The sequence below is a fragment of the Lepisosteus platostomus genome, chromosome 1 (genome assembly GCF_059453375.1).
Source record: "Lepisosteus platostomus isolate fLepPlt1 chromosome 1, fLepPlt1.hap1, whole genome shotgun sequence".
Lineage (NCBI taxonomy): Eukaryota > Metazoa > Chordata > Actinopteri > Semionotiformes > Lepisosteidae > Lepisosteus > Lepisosteus platostomus.
The window spans coordinates 31,800,798-31,827,053 of NC_142611.1; the positions used below are offsets into that span (position 1 = coordinate 31,800,798).

The 26,256-nt window shown below is 38.4% G+C and overlaps 1 protein-coding gene across 4 annotated transcripts in view; it reads right to left on the bottom strand.

Moving 5' to 3' along the window:
• nek1 (NIMA-related kinase 1) overlaps positions 1-26,256 on the bottom strand; it is a 108,846-nt gene that overhangs the window by 26,039 nt on the left and 56,551 nt on the right. For 3 of the 4 annotated variants that reach the window (XM_088627818.1, XM_088627828.1, XM_088627807.1), the window contains 6 exons: positions 9,016-9,072; positions 8,248-8,494; positions 6,888-7,049; positions 6,269-6,460; positions 4,706-4,817; positions 4,217-4,308 (listed from right to left, as the gene is read on the bottom strand). In XM_088627818.1, the coding sequence (XP_088483944.1) occupies positions 4,217-4,308; positions 4,706-4,817; positions 6,269-6,460; positions 6,888-7,049; positions 8,248-8,494; positions 9,016-9,072 (862 nt within the window). The remainder of the gene's footprint in view (positions 1-4,216; positions 4,309-4,705; positions 4,818-6,268; positions 6,461-6,887; positions 7,050-8,247; positions 8,495-9,015; positions 9,073-26,256) is intronic. The other variant, XM_088627837.1, reaches the window with a different exon arrangement.

Below are 26,256 nucleotides of genomic sequence, written 5' to 3' on the forward strand. Positions count from 1 at the left end.
AAAAATATATTTTTATTGTTCAAATATACATTAAATCGGACTATCAGAAAATAAGTTAAATACACAATTAAAGAAAATATAGGGTACAATATCATTCAAAATATTTTGCTAACAATGTTAACTGTTTATAAAAATAAAATGTATTAACTAAGGAATAGGATGGCAGTTGTTAGTATGCTTTTTGTATTATTTTTTTCATAAATACAACAGTAGCACCAGATGTTTCAGTGGCTCTCAAAATTGAATTATGCACGCAAACCTTTGAACTAGAAAGATAAGATATCCATCCATTTCTAATGGTGGCGATGTGGTTAGCATTGCTATCTTGCAGCACTGGGGCCCTCGGTTCTATTCCTGCCATCCTGTGTGTGTGAAGTTTGCGTGTTCTCTCTGGGTTCCATGGTTTTTCTCCTTATGTGTGATATGATTCCCTCTCGCACTCCAAAACATATTGTTAGGTTAATTGGCTTACAGGAAAACTGGCCCTGGTGTGTGTGTTTGTGTCTGTTTGTCCGGCCTGTGATGTACAACATTCACAGTGCTGCAACCAAGTGTTTTACACACCAGACAGCCACCCTCACATTTTACAACCTTGCTTTGGGTTGTGAAACTTTTCTTTATTTTTTCCAATATAGCACCATTAGAGAGGCAGTAAATGGGGACAGGGGGTGCTCTTCACATGTCAATAGCTTTTCAAGCACAACATTCACAATGCTGCAACCAAGTGTTTTACACACTAGGCAGACCCCCTAACCTTATACACCTTGCTTTGGGTTGTGAAACTTTTCCTTATTTTTTATGATTTTTTCTAATACGGCACCATTAGACAGGCAGTACATGGGGATAGGGGGGTGCTCTTCACAAGTCAATAGCTTTTGCACAACCATATTCATTATGCTGTAACCAAGGATTTTACACACTAGCATGCCCACTGACCCATCACAACCCTACTTTGATATGTGAAGCCTTTTTTTCAGATACCTGGCTATTTTTTCAGATACCTGGATATGTACATTTTGCAAACACTGGTCTGATGAGGGTATGGTATGCACAATGTCACAGTGGTAGGTTTTGCAAGCAGGATATGTAGTGATAGATTTGAAAGAAACAAAGCATAGTTCAGTGGAAGGATTATAGGTTTATCTGCAGGAGCATTGGTTCTGTAAATTAGGGAAAAGGAATCCAACAGCAATACTAAAAAGGAAACACAAAAGTGTTTCATCGATAAATCAAATATTTTTTTAATCGGTATTCCATATTACATGCATGCACAACCATTGCAACAATAGAAATCAGATGCGACAATTTTACTGATAAAATAGGTATGCAATTCAGTGTTCTATCCAGTAATATTAAAACAAAGGGGGGAAGACCATGTCTTCAGGGATGATGTTAAAGACCATGTTGTTTGGCATGCTGGAGCCAGAAATGTTTGGAATAATTAAAACAGAAAAGCATTGTGACAGTACTCCAAAATGTGTTTCAGTTGTACGGACAGAACAATTTCTTGCTATAAAAAAAAACATCCCTAGGCATAATTTGTTTGCTATAAATATGTTCCTAAAAAGGAATAAAAAGCAATTTGATTTAAATAGCTTTGGAAAAATCTCTGAATACTTTGCCCTTGAGCTGTGCAACTTTTAGATTCTTTGGGTCCTTTAATTGTAGGAGCACCCATCATTTAAAAGATTTAAAAAAGTATAGCTTTCATCAAGATGTGAGAGTATCTTCATTCTTCTTCATAGCACTGTACACTTACTTTAAAGTGCTGAGTGAACAAGGTTTAATACAGACAGCAGGGCGCAGTTCTTTAGACGGTTGTGGGTCAACTTCAACATCTGTCCAACTGTGCTTTTGATTATTTTACTTGGGCTTCTTTAAAAAAAAAAGCAGGATAAGGTCCTCAGATTAATATATTAACCATTACATGAGCTAGATTGAGTGAATGGCCCCCTGTTGTTTGTAACCCTTCTAATGGTTTAAGATTCCAGGCACTATTGATAAGTAAACAGCCACCCCATACTGCACAGCAAAGCATAATAGCTATGTTTGAAAATCAAGAAAACAACAAAGAAAAGTACATCTTTTCTCAGGATAACTCCCCTCACAAAGAAAGCTAAGTAACAGTTTCAATATGCCCAAAAAACAGTATGTCTTGCATAAGTGTTAACTTTCAGAACCAATGTGAAACTGAAATAAAACACAGGAAACCCAGAATTACTGGAAGCACCCCCTATCCCAGCGTATTGCCTGTCCAATGGAGCTATCTACCAGAAATAATAAAACATTATGAAAGGGATTCACATTAGAAATCATGACAGTGAAAGCTAAGACGGCCTGCTTAGTGTGTAAAACACTTGGTTGCAGCATTTTGAATGTTGTGCTTGAAATGCTATTGAGTCATGAAGAAGACCCCCCTATTCCAGTGTATTACCTGTAGTGCTATCTTAAAAAAATCCTAAAAAAATAAAGAACAGTTTCACAACACAAAGCAAGGCTTATAACACATAAGCTTAAGCCATCACGCCACAGATGCAGTCATGTGAACAACAGTGAAACAGCCATACACACATCAATAGAAAGTCTTATACTACTGTTTGTGCTACACTACATGAATATAATTATATCGTTATTTATTTAGATACACGATTCCATATTATATTCCCTATTAATCCGATTCTAAAAGTATGCTTTTGTTTACTCCGATAACGAGCTTATTCGCAGAGGAGGTTAAAACTTTATTTTCACAAAGTATATAAACGTACAGTAATGTGGTCAGAAGGTGCATGTAAAAACGTTTCTGAAATAACCACATATAAGACTTTGATGCTTAAAATGTTTAGGGAGAAACAAAATACTGGTGTGTATTTTTTCTATCAATACCAGCAATATACAGTTTACATAATGTTAAATGTTCCTAAATTAATATCGTTTATGACCTTCAGATGCGTTATGCTCCTCTTCTTTTTATGTTCAGCTACTACTAATTTCCCTTTAGTTGTAAAATTCCATATAAATATTCAATACTAAGCGGATTAAAAACGTGCACAGTAAAGAGATTAAATGATTAAATCTTTACACTACTGACCAATGCACAACGAGTGCCCCTGTCAGTCATTTTGGCCAGTCAATCACGTACCGCGGTAAGATGTAGGTAGTTGCGTGCAGTACAGGTTTGTACCGCGCACTTTGAATGGCTGCATCTGTATATATATTTTAAGCTACTTTGATAATAAATCAACTCCACAAAAGTAAACCAAGTTTGTAAGCTTTCACATACACTAAAGTAAGGCAACAATACTTCTTGTTTGAGTCTGAAATATTTTCTCCTCCTTGCTGTCATCTGTGTATTAATGTAATTTGAGAACATTATTTTTTAATCATACAGCTTCATTAATAAACCAAAAAGGGAACAAAACATGTGCTTCTTGATATAACCATGCAACAGCTTAAAACATGGGCTGCATAATTTAATATGTTCACAACACCACATTATGTTGAAGAAAAGAAGTGTATGCAAACATATATTATGGATAGTTAGCAATCTGGATTTAGACATTAAGACATTATTCCAGTAGGAACAAATTGTTTTACTGGATTAATCTGTCAGTTCTCTGTCACGTGTAGTTTTATATCTTCACTGTACCATTACAGACGTTTAAACCCTGAAGATGTGCTGTTCAAGAAATCACCTCACATTCTCCGCTAAGCAAAGGTTTGATGAAAATAATCAAGACTACATAAGAGATTCTCATGTTTTCCAAGAACATTTGTTAATGTTGAGACCAAATAAAGCAAAGGAAAGTGGTTTGTTATTTGTTGGTGCTGCCCCTTTGCCTACACAAGACAGCATTGTGCTTGCAAATTGTGTAAATAACATTATACAATACGGGTGTATTATATAGTTCTAGAAGATATTATACATTATAAGATATTAACATAGTTCACTAAAGGAACAAAACTAATTAGAGGTAAACTGAAGATCTGAGTTTAGTGAGATGTGTTTTGGAATGGACGGCCAAGGACATCTCACCCAAGCTCAAAGAGTTTTTATTTGTGGCAACTAGACAACCTATGGTATATTGCCGACTATCTTATTATATGTGGGCACAGAAAGAAAAGCACAATCATTTCAGAGTATAAAACAAAAATGTACAGTAATTAGAATTCTTTCAAAATATTGTCACCTAAAGTGCCAAGTGGAGTGAAAGCTGACCTGTAAGCTCTGTCTGTTTGGTGTCTTCTGTCTTTTCATTGGATTCAACCTCACTGCCCGACTCAGCATGAGGAATACTACTTTCTTGTGACCTGACAGGAAACAAATCAAACAATAAATTGCTTCAGCCTTAGCATACCTGCACTGTTATATCCAAAGAAGACCCCCATCACCATTTTTTTATCAATAAAGAAAAGATTGAAGCTTTTTATTCTTAGTTACAGATCTGATTTGGTTCAGTGTTTTAAAAAACTGCAATGAGGAAAAAAGATACAGAAATGAATAACACAATAAAATAGTAAACCTCTGCCCATAGCCTTTAAAAAAATAAAGGGGCATTTTGAGAGAACTGCTGCTATAAATATGCTACATATAAATGTTATATATAAACACAGATATGTTCTGCTGAATACACTTTTTTTAATGAATAAAATGTTTCTTTAAAAACATATACAAAAAAGTGCAATGTACAGTTACAGTCACACATACTTCAGCTTGAGTGATTCATTCTGCCAAGCATTAATAACACCATTCAGGGACTCTGCAGCCTCAGGTTTGCCAGAAGCTTGCTCAAGCTCCTCTGCTTCCAAATCCTCTGGCTCTGCAAAATCAGACCAGGGTATAAATCTTCAGAAAGAGATGTTAACACGAAAAAGGAATATAAAATTAAGAGAAAGATAAAACATAATTTTGTTTCTATTGTTAACCACAAATAATTCGGTTAGAGAGATGAAAAAGTGACCTTGAGTTAAAATTTGTGTCTACTCATACCTGGTATCCAAACCTAATTTGTTCCTGAAAATCTGTTTGGAAGGCAGGAGATTGTAAATCGAAAATAAAAATTCTATTATTTCTTATGGGGAAAATTCCACCCGTCCCAAATTGAAAACAAGTTCACTCAAAAACTCTCTAAACATATAATACCATACAGACCATTATAGCAAGCTTAGTGAACAATGCAGTTCTATTCAAATAAGCCAACTATAACTGTAAAATAATTTGTTTTTACATTTTTCATTCTTTCGTAATGGATCGCTATCCAAGCGATAGGCTAGAACAATGAGCATATTATTGTTGACTATTACGCTAAGGATTTTTTTTCTCTTCCTTAAGACCCCATAATGAACATCAACTACAAAACAAACACAAAAAAACACTTTGAAAATGAGAGATTTTGCTGTGATCGTAAACAAAGCACTGCTGCCTCATGGCGACCTTAACCACAATGCCTGTCGCCCCCACAGAAACAAACAGCTGTTCGATAGTGCTGAATTAAAATGGTTCTTGGCCAAAACAGGTCACTTTCAAACTTCAAAGTGCTGATTAGCGAAATTTCATTCTTATAAAAATTACAAGGTACAAATTCCAATATGCTCAGATTAGTGAAAATTCGTATAATAATAATAATTGCTTACACTTATATAGCGCTTTTCTGGACACTCCACTCAAAGCGCTTTACAGGTAATGGGGTCTCCCCTCCACCACCACCAATGTGCAGCATCCACCTGGATGATGCGACGGCAGCCATAGTGCGCGAGAACGCTCACCACACATCAGCTATTAGTGGGGAGGAGAGCAGAGAGTAATGAAGCCAATTCATAGATGGGGATTATTAGGAGGCCATGATTGGTAAGGGCCAATGGGAAATTTGGCCAGGACGCCGGGGTTACACCCCTACTGTTTTCGAGAAACACCCTGGGATTTTAAATGACCACAGAGAGTCAGGACCTCGGTTTTACGTCTCATCCGAAGGACGGCACCTGTTTACAGTATAGTGTCCCCATCACTATACTGGGGCATTAGGACCCACATTAGGCCTCTCTAATACCTCTTCCAGCAGCAACCTAAGTTTTTCCCAGGAGGTCTCCCATCCAGGTACTGACCAGGCTCACACCTGCTTAGCTTCAGTGGGTTGCCAGTTGTGAGTTGCAGGGTGATATGGCTGCTGGATATCAGCCATATCAAATACCAAACAACAGTATACCAAACATTCTCTTATCAACTCTTATGGTCTTTACCCAAACACACATTATAAAATGTGTCTCAACTCACCATCCAAATTCCCATGAGGAGAGATAAGTTGAGGTAACAAATTCAGTTCCGTTGGTGTTTTTTCTTTGGGTTTGTCCTGTTCTTTCTCTTTTTCTCTTGTTGCAGTAGTATTCTCAATTGCAGCACCTATGCTATTTCCCACCAGAGTATCTCCAACAGCACAGGTCTTCTCTATAACTGGTTTAAAGCCTTCTGCAAGCAAAGAAGCACACTAATTTTAGTCCTGGTACTCTTTGCATAGATAAAGAATTAAACCAAAACAATGTGAACAATGGATAAAACAAACTAAGCAGTCACATAACACAGTAGACCAAAAAGTTATTTCCTATGCTTAATCTCTGGTCAAGGCATACAAAAATGTGTCCATATACAGTACTAACATGGTCAAAAATGAAACAAACCAAGTAATACACGTGTATTTTGAAACCACACAGTTCTACTGACAAAGCAAATCATGGAACACTTTTTTGCAAAAGATTGCTTGACTCAAAATGTCTTTCTTGTGTTTTAATTTGTCAATCTTTACTGATGATTTTGAAAGAATTTTATTCATATGTGATTCATATGTGATTCATATTAAAGTGATGCTCAGTAAATGGAAAATAAAAAAAAGATTTACGCTTTCTATTAATTTCATCATTTGTTTCTCCAAAGAACAGAGTCTGTGGCTGCAGTATGGCTTCTCCCAGCACTTTCAGCACATGGGTATCAGGGTGCTTTCCCCAGGCTCGCCTTGGGCCATCTGAAGCATCAAGCTTAATGACTTCTCCCACGGTCTTATCTATAATGACAAAAATTGTGAGGGATTTCACAACATTGGTTCAAGTATTTACGTTTAATTTAAACTTTCATTAAAAATCATCCCTTTATGTTCACTATTTAATTCAGTTAATAAAATACTTGGTAAAACAAATTTCAATATCAAATCAGAAGTTATGGACCCTAGGATCACTGCCAGAATTAATGAAACATTATTCTTGGAACACTTGTTAGACATTGAAAATGCAATTTAAAAAACACTTGAAAGGACCACAAGAAAAACATACAACAGGCATTAATGCTGTACCTTGAGCCAATGTAAATATCACATCTGCAAACAGGCTTAACTTAATGAATCTGTTGACTTTAACACAATGGGGATTATGGTCTCCTAAGTGGAAACTTCATATATAGAATTCAGTAAAGTAATTAAATGTTCATTTCATGTATTAGTTTTATGTCAACCATCCAAGCAACTAAATAATCATAGAATCAGTAGTTGTCAAGTACTATTACAGCCTGCGGCTTTCCACACTAACTTATTCACATCCATTGTCTGACTAGCAAAGTTTGTTAGAAAATTTTTTCATTTTACTCAAAGCAGAATACTAATATTACAGAATTATACTGTGAGAGAGAAACTCTATTTCAATTAACCGTTTGCTATAGCATGCTTCACAACATCAACAGAGAGCTTAACAGAATGATAAAGCAGGTAACAAAATTATACAACAGTAGATCATGTGGGCTTGGAGGTAAACAAAAACTCCAAATGGCATAAATGAGATCCCAGTCCCAAAACTGGTGGTTGACCCTGTTCCACAAGGCAATGAGTTTATGGTATATTAAAATAAATCTTGGCCATTGTCTGCAATGTCAAGTGTTGGATTCCTCTGTCCAGGTTCTGTCATCAGAATTATTTGGGTGAAGCAGCTGAGCTGGATACTGGGTCTGGTTTCTTGGATAGAGATTCCAGGTTTTAATGCCGTAGACCATAAATTATCAGATTTATATATCATTTACCATAATGCTAAGTTAGAACACTCAGGGAACTGTTTTTATTAATAAACATGGATAAAAAGTAAAGTAATACATTTGTGATAATTATTTTTAAACAAATGGTTTCATAAGTCTCATGTGTGTGTTTTTTATCTGAATATGAAATTTGCTAAGTGAAGACTGAATAGATTAATCAAAAGTACTTCTTGGACAGGGCTCACCAGATGTAGCCAAGAAGGTTTCCTCTAGGGTCTGCTGTGCTAAAGAGATGTCAGGTTGAATTCCAGCATCCCACTTCTTCCTGTCCCCTGCAGAGGGCACTCCCTCCTCATAGAAGTCTCTCTTAGGTTGAACCATCATCTGCTGTTGTATGTTTGGATTTTCTGATAGCTGGATTGCCTGCTCCACTGTGCAGTTCTGGACCTTCAAATTTTCATTCAACTTACGCAGTATCTCTCGTTTCTCACTCTGAAATAGGCAACAATTAAAAACAATCCAAATTTACTTGTTAAGGGAAGGAAAATATTTTGCACATTTTAAGCCCCTTGGGTCATGCCTCAAGGTCAGTCTTTCTCTAGAATGAGAAAACTAGCCCAGTATCTGAAATTAGTGATTAATTAAAACTCCAGCATGTTGGTGTGACTTTGCATATGACATTTTATTAGTCTGGTTTTGAACAGAATTATGATGAAAACTGAATGACAAATGCAAAAACAGACCTTTCAGAATTATTATATCATTCTTATGTACCATGCAACCAGAAACAAAACATACTTTAAAAGGCTCTATAGATAATCGGAAAATCAACTGAGAAATACACCAAGGTCAAAAAGATTGCTTCAGTTATCCTGTTTTTCTGACTATCCTCAATATTTTAAGTACACAAAGGTATATACTGCTCTGGAGATTTTTTAAGCATATTTTAGGAATTAATGATGAGGTTACCACATATGATTAACCACACTTGTGCTAACAAAAAGTAAACCTACCTGAATGACTGCAGAATCTGGGTTTTTCAATACTTGTACAGCAGATGGAAGATCCTCCTAAAGATGAAAACATTCTAAGTGAGATACATCGAAGCAGACAAAATAAAGACATGGTATACTGAGGTGTTGCCCTACAGAAAGATCAAGATGGTTATTTCTGCTATACTGTAAAACCTCCTTTACATAGAGTAAACCTGGAAAGCGGATGGATTTTTTTTTCCTTAAAGTACTGTTTTAGTTTTAAACAGCTCATTCTAAAGTATCACAATGATGTAACCATTTAAATAAAACACTATTGAGCCTATCCTGGCAGGCAACAGGCCAAGGCGAGGTACCCCTTGGACAGGACACCAGTCAAAACAAAACAATAGACAAGCTATTACATTTTACAAAACTAATCAGAACATAAAATTACAGATCCAGCCATACAGAATGCACGCCGGATAATGCAGCACATTGTGCCATGCACACCACAACTTACCACAGCATGCTGCCCTTTTTAAAAAATATTCTGTTGTTAGACTGCACTCTTTTGTAAAACCGCAAGGTGGAGCAGTGAATGCTTAACGTGGTGTGAGGACGCATTTGGGCTGTTCCCAGAAAACGCCTGGTTTCGAATCCCGGTAAATGCTGAGCCCTTTGAAACAATTTTTCCCAATGATAGAATTTAAGTTGTAAACTGTTTAGAGTTTTACTAATAGCCAGCAGCCATATAACCCTGCAGCTCACAACTGGCAACCCACAGAAGCTAAACAGGTGTGAGCCTGGTCAGTACCTGAATAGGAGACCACCGGGAAAAAACTATGGTTTAAAAGGTATAAAAAGGTTTATTATACTGTAGAGCTTGTTGTGAATGCAATATGCTTCTTTCAGGTTTACATCTGCAATGAGATAATCTATATTTTGTTTTAATGCAAATTTCAGCAACAAGCCATCAGGACACAATTTAACTTTACATTTTGATTATAAACATATTTCACAAATACTGTACTGTAGTGGCTTTAAAATCATATGGTATCATACTGTTTATTTATGTACCATTTATATCATACTGCAATTGATTACTGCACAGTACCATATAATGTACAGTACTTCGGTCCAAAGACTTGTTTCAGGAAAAACTGGATCCAGCATGAGTAAATCTGGAAGAATTATTGTAAGTGAATGTTTTGTGATTAAGGAATTCAGGCAGCTTATTAATAAGTTGAAACTTACTTAAAAGGTGTTACACCTTTAAGTAAGCTAGGTACTCACTCTGTTGTTTACTTATGTACACAGTCTAAATGCAGCCTTGTTATGCAAAATACAGTGCCTTGCGAAAGTATTCGGCCCCCTTGAACTTTTCAACCTTTTGCCACATTTCAGGCTTCAAACATAAAGATATAAATTTTTTATTTTATGTGAAGAATCACCAACAAGTGGGACACAATTGTGAAGTGGAACGAAATCTATTGGATTTTTGAAACTTTTTTGACTAATAAAAAAATGAAAAGTGGGGCGTGCAAAATTATTCGGCCCCCTTGCGTTAATACTTTGTAGAGCCACCTTTTGCTGCGATTACAGCTGCAAGTCGCTTGGGGTATGTCTCTATCAGTTTTGCACATCGAGAGACTGAAATTCTTGCCCATTCTTCCTTGCAAAACAGCTCGAGCTCAGTGAGGTTGGATGGAGAGCGTTTGTGAACAGCAGTTTTCAGCTCTTTCCACAGATTCTCGATTGGATTCAGGTCTGGACTTTGACTTGGCCATTCAAACACCTGGATACGTTTATTTGTGAACCATTCCTTTGTAGATTTTGCTGTATGTTTGGGATCATTGTCTTGTTGGAAGATAAATCTCCGTCCCAGTTTCAGGTCTTTTGCAGACTCCAACAGGGTTTCATCCAGAATGGTCCTGTATTTGGCTGCATCCATCTTCCCCTCAATTTTAACCATCTTCCCTGTCCCTGCTGAAGAAAAGCAGGCCCAAACCATGATGCTGCCACCACCATGTTTGACAGTGGGGATGGTGTGTTGAGGGTGATGAGCTGTGTTGCTTTTACGCCAAACATATCGTTTTGCATTGTGGCCAAAAAGTTCGATTTTGGTTTCATCTGACCAGAGCACCTTCTTCCACATGTTTGGGGTGTCTCCCAGGTGGCTTGTGGCAAACTTTAGACGAGACTTTTTATGGATATCTTTGAGAAATGGCTTTCTTCTTGCCACTCTTCCATAAAGGCCAGATTTGTGCAGTGTAAGACTGATTGTTGTCCTATGGACAGACTCTCCCACCTCAGCTGTAGTTCTCTGCAGTTCATCCAGAGTGATCATGGGCCTCTTGGCTGCATCTCTGATCAGTCTTCTCCTTGTCTGAGCTGAAAGTTTAGAGGGACGGCCAGGTCTTGGTAGATTTGCAGTGGTCTGATACTCCTTCCATTTCAAGATGATCGCTTGCACAGTGCTCCTTGGGATGTTTGAAGCTTGGGAAATCTTTTTGTATCCAAATCCGGCTTTAAACTTCTCCACAACAGTATCACGGACCTGCCTGGTGTGTTCCTTGGTCTTCATGATGCTCTCTGCGCTTTCAACAGAACCTTGAGACTATCACAGAGCAGGTGCATTTATACAGAGACTTGATTACACACAGGTGGATTCTATTTATCACCATCAGTCATTTAGGACAACATTGGATCATTCAGAGATCCTCGCTGAACTTCTGGAGTGAGTTTGCTGCACTGAAAGTAAAGGGGCCGAATAATTTTGCACGCCCCACTTTTCATTTTTTTATTAGTTAAAAAAGTTTCAAAAATCCAATAGATTTCGTTCCACTTCACAATTGTGTCCCACTTGTTGGTGATTCTTCACATAAAATAAAAAAATTTATATCTTTATGTTTGAAGCCTGAAATGTGGCAAAAGGTTGAAAAGTTCAAGGGGGCCGAATACTTTCGCAAGGCACTGTATGTTCGACCAAAGCGCTAGCTTATTTAACTCTGAGATGCGGACTGATTTGACTTTCTATTCGCCTCATTTAGCTGAAAAATAAGACATAGTTAAACTTATTAGAAGGCACTCTCTTCTATTATCAGAAACACAGACTCAACTATTGTCATACAGTGATAAAGACATCAGTAATGCCACCCCAATTAAACAATGTGCTTATCACGTAAATCCTGTTAAACTAGAGGTGTTGCAATAGGAGGCACTGTGGATTATTTGGCGGAGCATGGTTTAGTTCAATCAACCAATAATTTTCTGGAGTTAATAATAAAAATAATTAATAATAATTGCTTACACTTATATAGCGCTTTTCTGGACACTCCACTCAAAACGCTTTACAGGTAATGGGGACTCCCCTCCACCACCACCAATGATTATTAGGAGGCCATGACTGGTAAGGGCCAATGGGAAATTTGGCCAGGACACCGGGGTAACACCCCTACTCTTTTCAAGAAACGCCCTGGGATTTTTAATGACCACAGAGAGTCAGGACCTTGGTTTTACGTCTCATCCGAAGGACGGCGCCTGTTTACAGTATAGTGTCCCCGTCACTATACTGGGGCATTAGGACCCACATGGTCCGAGGGTGAGCACCCCCTGCTGGCCCCACTAACACCTCTTCCAGCAGCAACCTTTTTTTCCCAGGAGGTCTCCCATCCAGGTACTGACCAGGCTCCCACCTGCTGAGGTTCAGTGGGCTGCCAGTTGTGAGTTGCAGAGTGATATGGCTGCTGGCTGCCATATCTCTGAGTTCTCTTAATGGTACCAAAACGTGATGGGACAACATGGTTCTATACAGATTACAGAAAAGTGAGTGCTGGAATTCCACCAGGCATCATATTTACTATATAACCACAATCAAGGACTGATGTACTGTTCCCTTACATTACAGGGTTACTCCCTGGAAATTAGATACAAGAATGGCATGGAGAATGTTGTGGCTCTGAGGGAATTTTTCTGCAAACTGATGAGTTATAGAGAAGATGCAGTGTCTTGTCTACTTTTCTTTTCATCGTGGAATTAACCTTTACATATTCCATTGCGGCCAAAGCATGCAACTCTGCACCCTACTTGAACTTCTTTAAAAAACATTATGTTACAAAGGTTGGGGGTGTTACATCCCGCTGTGTTTGTTATGTAGAACACATACAGTTTTGCTTGGGGGATGGGGCTGAATTTTCAGTCTACTGTCCGTTTCATTATTTGTTGCACTTAAACATAAGGCAATCAGTCATCAAATGGCGTACTTTATTAAAAACACTCGTTTTTATAGTTTTTATAGAGAGAAAAGAAGCAGAGAAGATGAGCTCCTAATTTCTTTGGAATTTTATTTTTTTCTGGAACTGGACTAATAGTTTAGGAGTAATGCAACATCAGCAACTGAAAAATAACTAATAAAAAAATGAAAAAATAAACATTACCAGAGTAAATCAACAAAGCAAACTAAAGACCAACCAAAGACAGTAACACCTGAAGATAAAGGACCTGAGGAGAAACTGCAAGAGACCAAGAGGACCAAACTACAGAAGAAGGAATGAAAAAGACAAAATACTGACAAAAAGATGGGAGAAAAAGGAAAATAAAGTGGAAGAAGAAGGAAAGGAAAAGAATACAAGCAATAACAAGAGAAGCCAAAAAGCTCAGCAACCAGCACAAAACAAGCCCTGTTATTTTTTTCCATTTTTAAAGAGGTCTCTAAAATAGAACTGTTTCACCAAAAAAGTAAAAAAACAAGTCTGAAGAAAGTTACTGAGACTAAAAACTGTATGTTGAGTAATTATTTCAAAACAAAAATACCAGTTGGGCCCACCGAATTCAAAAAGCCAAAGTTAAACAACTCATTTCCCAAGCAAAGAGTGGGCTAATGGTATTTGAAAAGCCTTAGCCAGGCTGTTTGTTTCCACTTATCACCTGGGCTAATTGCATTCAAAAGAATGAAAGATGAATACAGGGCAGAAACAATTCCACTGTGTCAGCCCAGCCCCCTCAGCACAGTACTCCAGTATCCTGAGGAAACTAAAAGTGCTCAGACCAGGACATTTTAAAAGGAGAAAATGCTTGTAATCTTGAAAACCATTCAAACCAACCTGCTCTTCTTTACTGAGTATCTACAGATGCAGCCATTCAAAATGCGCGGTAAAAACCCGCAGTACAGTAACCTACCCACAAGCCACCGCAGGGCACCGGAGGGCACCGCGGTAAGTGATTGGCTGGCCAAAATGACCGACAGGGGCACTCGTGGTGCATTAGTTGGTAGTGCAAAGATTTAATCATTTAATGTCTTTACTGTGCACATTTTAATCCGCTTAGTTTTGAATATTTATATGGATTTTACCACTAAAGGGAAATTTTAGTAGCTGAGCATAAAAAGAAGAGGAGCATAATGCATCTGAAGGTCATAAACGATATTAATTTAGGAACATAAACATTACTGTATGTATGTAAACTGTACTGTGTATGGCTGGTCTGGGTAGTTTAAAGAAAAAATACACACCAGTCTTCCATTTCTCCCTAAACATTTTAAGCATGAAAGTTTTATGAAACGGTACCCAAATATGCGATTGCTGTATAGAATGAATTTTAATTTAAAAAAAGTATTTAACACGAACATTAAGCTGTTTACATCTTCCGCCTGAGAACAGTCACCCGTTGCTACCCAACGCAGAAACACAGCCACTAACTAGCAAAGAGAGGACATTAGCTACCCAATATGATAAAGAAATAAATGATTATTTTGTTTATTTCTTTTGCACATTTATTTGAACATTTCCAACAATTGTACAAGCACTTGGAAACTGTCCAATCCCTAGTTCATCAGGCATTTTACCGGTCTGGCGCCGGTCTGTGTCTTCCAGGATATAATGCCAGCAAACTCTTGTTTTTATGTCCACTATAACAGACAATCTCCTTTGCTTTTAACCGAGCGTTTAATAATTTCCTAAAATGAAAATGATTTACTTTATTTCCCTCACGGGATCAATAAAAGTATCTATCATCTGTCTAAACTATGGGACAGAATTCTGGGGTCTCCCCATACCAGAGATTATGGTAGGGCTTCAGAATGGTGATTGGCTGACACCATCTGACACCCCACTGATTGGAGAAAAAAGACGTGCTGGTTTGCTAAACATACAGTATTGTACCAGGAAGAGGATTTCTTTCTATTCCAAACATGTATTTTAAAAGTTTAAGAAGTAAAAACCTTACAGCGTACACAGATTTCTAAACTGATCAGGATCGTTATCTTTGTCTTATGCATAATAATATTCACCGCTCTGTCCAGCAAATTAATAATAAACTTTATTTTATATAGCGTTTTAAACGAATAAGTAATTAGATTGCTCATAAACCTAATCACTTGCTTTTTCTTTTTATTTAGGCTCAGATTTCAACTATAGATCGTATTATTAATAACCATAATAACAACCAACCAACAAAAACAACCATATAAACATAATACCAACCAAAAACATAGATAACAACCACAATACAAAATCAAATATATCAAACCATTTTACTCTCGCAAAGTCCTCCAATTATCATAATCCCGCCCCTTATGCAAAACCAAACCTTCCTCCCATCCCAGTTTATCCTGTTTATCATAAACAAAATACACCTCAATTTTGCATAAAGCATTACACAAAATCAATACCTCAACACTCCATACTCAACAACGATAATTCACAAACAGCCAGAACATGTAACTACACATTCCCAAACAGACCTAATTTCCATAGCCCCGCCCCTTATGCAAAACCAACATCCCTCCCCTGTTCTCTCTCTCCCCTGGCGGTTGTAATTGTTTTTATTTTCAAATAAATTTTAGCAAAGTCATGTATTTTAAAAATCTTAAGATTTTTATATTTATGTCTTTATTTAGTGGTTTCATTAGTGACAAAGGCTTAACTTTCTTGGAAAAATGTCTTTTATGTAAACCATGTTTGCTATTAATTCATTCAGGGCTAAAATATGTTCATTGTCTTCTAATGAAAGAAGGGTTCCTTTCGCCGTAGTCGGGTTGAAATTAGAACCTTGCCACGCCCGGACTGTTACACCAACGCATTAGCATGTTAAAGCGATTTCATTGAGGAGCCTAGCCTTTAACTAGTAAGTACTGTACTTACTGGGTTTTTGAGGGGGGGGAGGTGTCTTTCGCTGGAAATCTCGCCTCCTACTTTGAAAATACCCGTGAAACCGGTTCAATTCGTCACAGCCAGCACTCCTGCAGAGAGGGGGGTTGTACTTGCAGTGTATACAGTACACGCGTTATGCTCTTCGTTAATGTCTAAGCCGGAACACATCATTATATCTCATTTTGTATTTCTTAAAAAAAAATCGTTTTCCCAGCCTAACAGTATTGTTTTTAACCTGTAAGGCGCTTTGAGGAGCCACCTTTAAAGGCGCCATATACAATAAAGTTCATTATTATTATTATTGTAAATTTGCTGGACAGAGAGGTGAACATTATTACACAGAAGACAAAGATAGCGATTTACGTTGCATTGTGTATCGTGCTGCTTTAATACAGTTTTAAATAATTAAAAGTCTAAACAGTATCAGCTTTATTTATGGGTTTTAAATAAAGGTGATTTAAACGCGATTAAAATCAATATAAATGTTTATATTGTAACGCATAGGTGACTATTCATTGTTATTAAAATGACTTAAATTCGATCATGTTGTGATATTTAGAAATATACATTTGTTTGGTGCGAGTGAAGTTTTATTTAATCTCTGAGCCATACTGATTCTTCTGGAAGCCAGTTTCCGCCAGGGAGTAAAAAAAAAAAACACACTATGGTATTCTCTCCAATGCAGTGCAGTTAAAAGCATACCTCTTATGCTGCTCCTAAATGAATATCGTTTATGACCATCAGAAGCTTTATGCTCCTTTTCTTTTTTCCAGTGGATTGAACAGGGAGAGGCATTTCATGATGTACTTTTCACTGATGAAACAACAGTGGCTCTGGAACAGTTTTCAACCATGTCGTTTTATAAAAAGGGGAGATATGTACACGTTACTGAAGCTAAAAGTTTAGCCTTTGTCACTAATGTAACCACTAAATAAAGACATATAGAAATCCCTACGTTACAGACTGTATATGGCTGGTATTGGTAGTTTAAAGAAAAAATACAGACCAGTATTCCACTTTCTCCCTAAACATTTTAAGCATCAGAGTCTTACATGTGGTTATTTCGGAAACGTTTGTACGTGCTCCTTCTGACCATGTTACTGTTTACTGTTACTGACCATATTAAGTTTAAGTGCCTGTGGGCACTTCTCCTGTCCGTGGGGGGTGGACCGTCTTTCATTAGAAGGTTAGTCTGTTCTACTCTGAGAATGTAGAGGGGGTGGAAAGTGCCCGCGGTCATTTAATTAGTATTAAAATTCGCACTGATTCCCTTGCGAAGATACGGACATAGGAATATTCGTGCGTGGTCAAAAAATGGCATAAAAACGACAAAGTGAAGGCTGTGAAAACATTCACAATGTACTTTATACACAAAGCAAATATACCCCCCCCCCTCTCAATTCAATTCAAGCTGCTTTATTAGCATGACAGATGGGTACAATCAGTGTTGGGTATTTACTTTGCTTTGAGATGCCACTTTTAAAGGTGATATATAAAATCAAGGCTTTAACTTGCTTTAACTCCGCAAGTCTGAGTTCTTGTGTCTGTCCTATCCGAACCCGAAAGTATTACAATATGTATCTTTATAGCAGGTGGTGTACAGCTTTTTAGTATAGATTACACTTTTCTAAAATGTATTTAAAAAATAAAAACGATTACAATCTAATCTTTCCACGTTTGATCCCAAAATAAATCTAAACGGGGAGAAAGCTATGCTGAAAGTTTATTAAGATACTTAGAAGACAAAGATATCAATTTATGTTGCATTTGTCTGATTGTGAATCAAAAAACACATATATTTAAACCCGCATTTGCGATTTAAATCAAAACGTTATTTAAATCAATATAAATGTTTATATTGTAACGCCTAGGTGACTATTCATTGTTATTAAAATGACTTAAATTCGATCATGTTGTGATATTTAGAAATATAAATTTGTTTGGTGCGAGTGAGGTTTTATTTAATCTCTGACTCAGTGATGGCCTGGCATGGTGAGGTGCGCTGGCAGCTATGTGGTGTTACGCAGTGGTGGCCTGACACGGTGAGGTGCCCTGGCAGCTGTATGATGCAGTGGTGGCCTGGCACGGTGAGGTGCGCTTGCAGCTATGTGACGCAGTGGTGGCCTGGCACGGTGAGGTGCGCTGGCAGCTGTGTGATTCAGTGGTGGTCGGGTATGTAGAGGTGCACTGGCAGCTGTGTGGTGTGACGCAGTGGTGGCCTGGCACGGTGAAGTGCGCTGGCAGCTGTGTGGTGTGACGCAGTGGTGGCCTGGTACGGTGAGGTGCGCTGGCAGCTGTGTGGTGTGACGCAGTGGTGGCCTGGCACGGTGAAGTGCGCTGGCAGCTGTGTGGTGTGACGCAGTGGTGGCCTGGTACGGTGAGGTGCGCTGGCAGCTGTGTGGTGTGACGCAGTGGTGGCCTGGCACGGTGAAGTGCGCTTGCAGCTGTGTGGCATGACGCAGTGGTGGCCTGGCACGGTGAAGTGCGCTGGCAGCTGTGTGGCGTGACGCAGTGGTGGCCTGGCACGGTGAAGTGCGCTGGCAGCTGTGTGGTGTGACGCAGTGATGGCCTGGCATGGTGAGGTGCGCTGGCAGCTATGTGGTGTTACGCAGTGGTGGCCTGACACGGTGAGGTGCCCTGGCAGCTGTATGATGCAGTGGTGGCCTGGCACGGTGAGGTGCGCTTCCAGCTATGTGACGCAGTGGTGGCCTGGCACGGTGAGGTGCGCTGGCAGCAGTGTGATGCAGTGGTGGTCGGGTATGTAGAGGTGCACTGGCAGCTGTGTGTTGTGACGCAGTGGTGGCCTGGCACGGTGAGGTGAGCTGGCATATAATGAATATATTCATGTGCATCCAACACACAGTTCAACGCTAGCAACTACACAAAATCTAAAATATGAGCTCTACTTGCCACTTACAATACCAACAGTACCAGCTAACTTTAGTAGTGACATTTTCATGGATCTTTTTAACAATAAAATTTACAACATCAGACTTCAGACACAATTAAACAGGCCTCAAAAAAGTCTGGTACAAACATTTTCAGCATGGTGAAACATGGTGAACATTTCCACCACTGCGTCACACCACACAGCTGCCAGCGCACCTCACCGTGCCAGGCCACCACTGCATCACACAGCTGCCAGCGCACCTCACCGTGCCAGGCCACCACAGCGTCACACCACACAGCTGCCAGTGCACCTCTACATACCCGACCACCACTTCATCACACAGCTGCCAGCGCACCTCACCGTGCCAGGCCACCACTGCATCACACAGATGCCAGCGCACCTCACCGTGCCATGCCACCAGCTGCGTCAAACCACACAGCTGCCAGCGCAACTCACCGTGCCCGGCCACCACTGCATCACACAGCTGCCAGCGCACCTCACCGTGCCAGGCCACCACAGCATCACACCACACAGCTGCCAGCGCACCTCACCGTACCAGGCCACCACTGCGTCACACCACACAGCTGCCAGCGCACTTCACCGTGCCAGGCCACCACTGCGTCACACCACACAGCTGTCAGTGCACCTCACCGTGCCAGGCCACCACTGCATCACACAGCTGCCAGCGCACCTCACGGTGCCAGGCCACCACTGCATCACACCACACAGCTGCCAGCGCACCTCACGGTGCCAGGCCACCACTGCATCACCCACCTGCCAGCGCACCTCACCGTGCCCGGCCACCACTGCATCACCCAGCTGCCAGCGCACTTCACCGTGCCAGGCCACAACTGCACCCCACCACACAGCTGTCAGCGCACCTCACCGTGCCAGGCCACCACTGCATCACACAGCTGCCAGCGCACCTCACCGTGCCAGGCCACCACTGCGTCACAACACACAGCTGCCAGTGCACCTCTACATACCCGACCACCACTGCATCACACAGCTGCCAGCGCACCTCACCGTGCCAGGCCACCACTGCATCACATAGCTGCAAGCGCACCTCACCGTGCCAGGCCACCACTGCATCATACAGCTGCCAGGGCACCTCACCGTGTCAGGCCACCAGTGCGTCGAACATATTTCAGCGCCATATATTCCATGGATATTATGGAATATAATGGATGGATATCTTAGTTATCTTTCTAGTTCACAGGTTTGCATGCATAATTTAATTTTGAAAGCCACTGAGACATCAGGTACTACTGTTGTATTTATGAAAAAGAAACAAAACAAAAAACATACTAACAACTGTGCCATCCTACTCCTTAGTTAATACATTTTATTATTCATAAACAGTTAACATTGTTAGCAAAATATTTTGAATTATATTTAACCCTATTTTTTCTTTAGTTTTGTATTTAACTTATTATATGATAGTCAGACAATGTATATTTGAACAATGAAAATATATTTTTACAAGATTTTACATTAAGCACTTAAAATTAATATGGTTAATAATAGTAAACTGTAACATGCTGTAACAAGATCGGTTAAACTGCGAAGAAAATGCTTTCAGAAAAAATGTTTCAGGTGTGAAGAACATAGATCTCCAATGCAATTTCAACCAAACCTGTTCCCACACACCCTGCCCCCACTACCATTAGAATATACACAAACATTTTAGCGTTTCATTCTGAGCAGAAGACCCTCACACCTGAAGAGTGCTGGCTGTGACGAATTAAACCGGTTTTACAGGTTTCAATCACAGACCATGTGACATGGGAGTCAGGAAACTACAGTAACACACAACCAAAATCCGCAATATGGAAACAGAACCTGTGTAATTGTTGATAGATGATGTACTCGTAACATTTTTTCAAGACGAACTACAACATTTAAAAAATGACTTGTATGTTCTTGATATCTCTAATCAATCCACGGGTCCCAGCACAAAACGAAACTAAAACGCATACCGTTTCGCGCTTCTTATTAGTTGCTCAAACGTAATTTGACCGTATGAAATGCATAATATAAACCTAGAAACATATAGGTGAGCAGTACTTAAGTACTGTAGTATCGGTGTTAAGACATACCTCTCAAATACTGTAAATCAAGTTAAAAATATCTCAAGACCGATTCAGGTCATAATTAAACCATGTTTCGTGTATGTTTTCTTTTTCATCTTGAAATAACTCATTTCTAAATACCTTTTTCACTGTTAACATCTTGCAGCAACTCTGCGACAAAATATACACTCTGACAGTTCATCCTGCTACCAACATTAAATAAAACAAATCTTAAGATTTCTATATTTATGTCTTTATTTAGTGGTTTCATTGGTGACAAAGGCTAAACTTTCTTGGAAAAATCTATTTTATGTGTTGCGGAAAAAACTGACTTGCTTTAACAAAATATGTTTACAAATCCTTTCACCTGGCATTTTCGTAGTTAGAAATTATGGAATGCTCTGTTAAAAGCAAGGGAGTTTTTATGTCCGTTGCAGTTCTTTTGCAACATGAATATAATTATATCGTTATTAATTTCTTGAGATACGCGATTCCATATTATATTCCCTTTTAATCAAATTCTAAAAGTATGCTTGTTGACTCCGGTATCACGTTAGTTAAAGACTTCGAAGCTTACAATGTTTAGGGAGAAATGGAATACTGGTGTGTATTTTTTTCTTTAAAGTACCGAGACCAGCCATATACTGTATGTTTATGTTCCAAAATTAATATCATTTATTGCCTTCACACGCGTTACAGTATGCTCCTATTTTTTTATGCTCAGCTACTAAGATTTCCCTTCAGTGGTAAAATTAGATATGAATATTCAATACTTAAACGGGCACAGTTAAGACATTAAATATACATATACATACTGTATACAGTACAGTTTGCATACGGTAATATGTTTATGTTACGCGATTAAAAAATAAATAAATACACACAACCTGCCAGTTGGTAGTCACGCACCTAGACCAGTAGGCTACAAGACAGCTCGCATGAACAGGCAGGCGAAACAGCCCTACACAGCCCTGTCGCAGTACACGGATATAATCATACTGTTATTAAATTCTTTAGATACCCGACTCCATATTATATTCCCTTTTAATCAAATTCTAAAAGTATGCTTGTTGACTCCGGTATCACGTTAGTTAAAGACTTCGAAGCTTACAATGTTTAGGGAGAAATGGAATACCGGTGTGTATTTTTCCAAGTATACAGCTTGTCCAAAGTCATCCATTATTAATACTATTAGTAATATCTTCAGTAAAGGCTTTGATGCATAAATATTTCTGATAAAGGTAGGTTGTGTACGTTTGTCCAACTGAGCAATCTTGCTTTCATAAAATATACCAACATTTTAATGACTGATGATTAACATGCTGTAATACACAGTTCAAAATTAAAGGCTCAAATGCTGTAAATGAGAGGTTAAGCTCCCCCTGGCGGTTTTACAAGGCGACGCCGGATAGTTTCCGGCAGAGCGTCAAATGATACGTGACACCACGTGATACCACGTGACACCGCGACACGCCCACCGGGGTATGCCGCGAAATACCTCACCCATTTTGAATGGCTGCATCTGTATATGCCTGGCACACACCTTTGTGCAAGACATATACAAACATCACAAAAAGAGACATCAGCAAAGGCAGGCAAATCTCCCTAGCGGGCGACAGTAATGCAGGGGACATTGCCCTGTCCATCAACACGTAACACAATGGTACAAGAAAGACAGGCTGACCTAGAGAAATGGGGGAGGTTAGCAAATACAAGAATTAATGCAAAACCTCCAATCAACAGCCCAGGGCACAAAAATAGAACAGTTGCAGCAGGACAACAGAAAGTTGCAGTCTAAAGTAGCTGAGCTGAGAGAGGAGCTGAAGCTCGCAAAGAGGAGAGGCAAGACTCTCAAAGAACAGCTGAGGAAACACACTGCAGCCCTGACTGCAACAGAAGAGCCCTGAGATCCAGGACACAACACAGCAACACACAACCCCCACCCCAATCCCGGAAAGGCACACAAACCAGAACACAACACAACACCCACCCCCAACCGGCAAAGACACACCCACCTCCACACAACCTGACACTCCTGGTACCCCCACCGCTAAGTCTCACTTACCCGGAGCTTACGTTTGAAGCTAGAAGAGGCAGACAGTAAATCGCACCTGCTGGGAATAACAGGTTGCTCTACTGGTCAACTTCACTTGAAAGCGATAAATGTAGTTGTGAGTTCCTGGCCCTGTGTAAACTTCAAATGCATTACACGAAAATATTCATCACTATACTGTTAACCAGTTAATTTGTGAAATATTACAAGGAAAGAAAGGGACTGTGAGTAATTGAGTTTGGGTTTTCAAAGCAGGATGTTTAAGGGGGAGCTTGTATATTAAAATTCAGATGCTCAGAGATAGAATTAACTGCTTTGGGGTAATAACTGCATAAATGTTTTTTCTATCCTTCTCTTGGAATTATATTAAAAATCATTATTAAGCATCTCTTGAAATAGGATCTTCAACTACGTGATATGAGCAAATTAAATATAGTAAGTTTTAATTGTAATGGGCTAGCAGACAGTAAGAAAATATGGGAAGTTTTTACATGGTTAAAGGACAAGGAGTATAATATTTACTGTCTCTAAGAAACACTCAAAGCTAGAGGATGAAAATCAGTGGAGAAAGGAATGGGGTGGAACTATATACTTTTCACATGGAACTTGTAATTCTAAGGGTGCTTTGATCTTATTTAGGGATAATAAAAACTTTACGGTAAATGCAAGTCACAGATTTACAAGGTAGATTATATTAGATATGACATCAAATTTAAAGAGCATTAATCTAATACATTTAGATGCGCCAAACTTAGATGATCTTAATAAATAATGATTATATTATTATTTTAGGCGATTTCAATACAGTTTTAAATACTATCTATAGTAGAACGTTAGAAAAAATACATTGGCAATTATCATCCAAAGGTTTTGAATGCTATTTTAAATATTATAGATATCTTAGAATTGGTAGATATATGGAGATTAAAAAATCCTAAACAAACTAGATATACTTGGCATAGAGCAAACCAAGTATAATAGAATTGACTATATTGCCAATAGAATTGACTATAGCCTCATATAATTTTCATTGATATCAAAAGTTGAAAAGCAATAACTGCTGAATCTTTGGGGTCAGACCATCACCTTGTTGGACTGCATCATCTAACAACTGGTGAATATCCATGAGGGCATGGATATTAGAAATGTAACCAGTTATTGCTGCAAGATAAAACCTTTATCTATATGTATTTATCACTGATAAATACATTTATCAGTGAATTTGTTAACATAATATAGGTATAGCTGATCCCCATATAGTATGGGATGCTTTTAAAAGTGCTCTTAGGGAGCACACTATTAAATACAGTTCTTGAAAGAGAAAGCAAGCACTTGCAAAAGAAGAAGAACTTATCCACGAAATAGAACAATTGAAATTATATGATAATTGCAAAGTAGTTCCTAGTGATATATTGGAAAAAATAGAATATAAGAAAAAGGAGCTAGAAAATTATAATGAGGAAAAATCGAATTATGTTTTTTTATTAAAGCTAGATGGATGGAAAAAGGTGAGAAATGCACTAAGTTATTTTTAAATCCTCAATCAAAAAAGTCCAAGAAAAATATATCAAAACTTACAGCTAATAAGTAATGAAGTTCTGACTGAGGCACTTGAAATCTTGCGAGAAGAGGAAAGATATTTCTCTGAGACCTTTTCCTTTCAACAACTGCCTATATCTCTTGAGAGTGAAAGGAATTTTGGTCCTTTAAGCAGAATAAGGCACCAAGTATAGATGGTATTCCAATAGAGTTTTCTAAGACCTTTTATAAATTAACTGAAGAGCCACTTGGGGGCGGATTTACAGATACACAGTCAGAAAGATTAACATCACTATTACTGAAATAGAATGTAAAAGGGCAATATAAAGACCCTACATACTTAAAGCCCTGGAGACCCTTAACCTTACAGTGTTATGACGCAAAACGTTTAGCAAAGTTTATTGCAAATTGTTTTAAAAAAGTGCTGCATAACATTATACATTATCAGGATCAATCTGGACTTTTACAGGGATGATATATTGGGGAAAATGAGGACAATTTTAGAGATAATAGATAATTTTAACAATTCAAATACTCCACGATTGAACTTTATAGCAGATTTTGAGAAGGCATTTGATAAAGCATGTCTTGATTATATATTTTAATGTCTACAGTACTTTAATTTTGGGGAATCCATCAGAAAATGGATAAAGATAATGTACAATAAACCAACATGTGGAACCTTAAATAATTCGTATCTCTAAAAACCTTCTAGTACTAAGAGGGGTCAAACAAGGATGCCCTCCCTCCCCTTATCTGTTTATAATTGTAACAGAAATATTGGCAATAAAAATGAGCAAATAGAAGGTCTTCGAATAAACAATCTCAACTTAAAAGTAGCTATGTATGCTGATGATACAATTTTTTGATTAAACCTCTGTTTTCCAGACTATTAGCTTTAACTGTGGACCTCAATAGCTTTTCACATTTGTCAGGTCTCAGACATAATTATGAGAAATGTACTATTTTGCTAATTGGACCCTTAGCAAAATCATAATTCTCACTACAGTGCAATCTGCAAATAAAATGGTCAAATGGACCAGTGTCCATGTTGGACATTTCTATTCCAGAAAAAATACCAAACTTACCAAAGTAAATTTTGATTGTTAATTAAGTAAAATTGACAAAACATTAAAACCATGGAAAAGTATAAAATTAACACTTTATGGAAAAATAACTTTAATTCACTAATAATTCCCCAGTTTATATATCTTGTAATGTGTCTCCCATCTCCACCTGAGGCTTTTTTTTAACTTGTATGAGCCAAAAATATTTAATTTTATCTGCAAAGATAAGCCAGACAAAATAAAACTAACTCAGCCATAAAATGAGTACAATCAAAATGAGGACTAAAATTAACGTAAGGGCCTTGAATTATGTACTTAAAGCAACCTAAACTATGGTTGTTCTAGTAAGTTATTGAGATCTTATCATCCAGTTTTTGAAAAGGGTTTATTTGCCTTTTTGCAATTACAGCCAGTTCATTTGAAAAAGATAAGAAAATAACTGTCACTAAGTATGTTAGGACTCCTAGAAGAGGCGATGCAAAGCTGGTTAGAGTTTCAATTTAAAACCCCG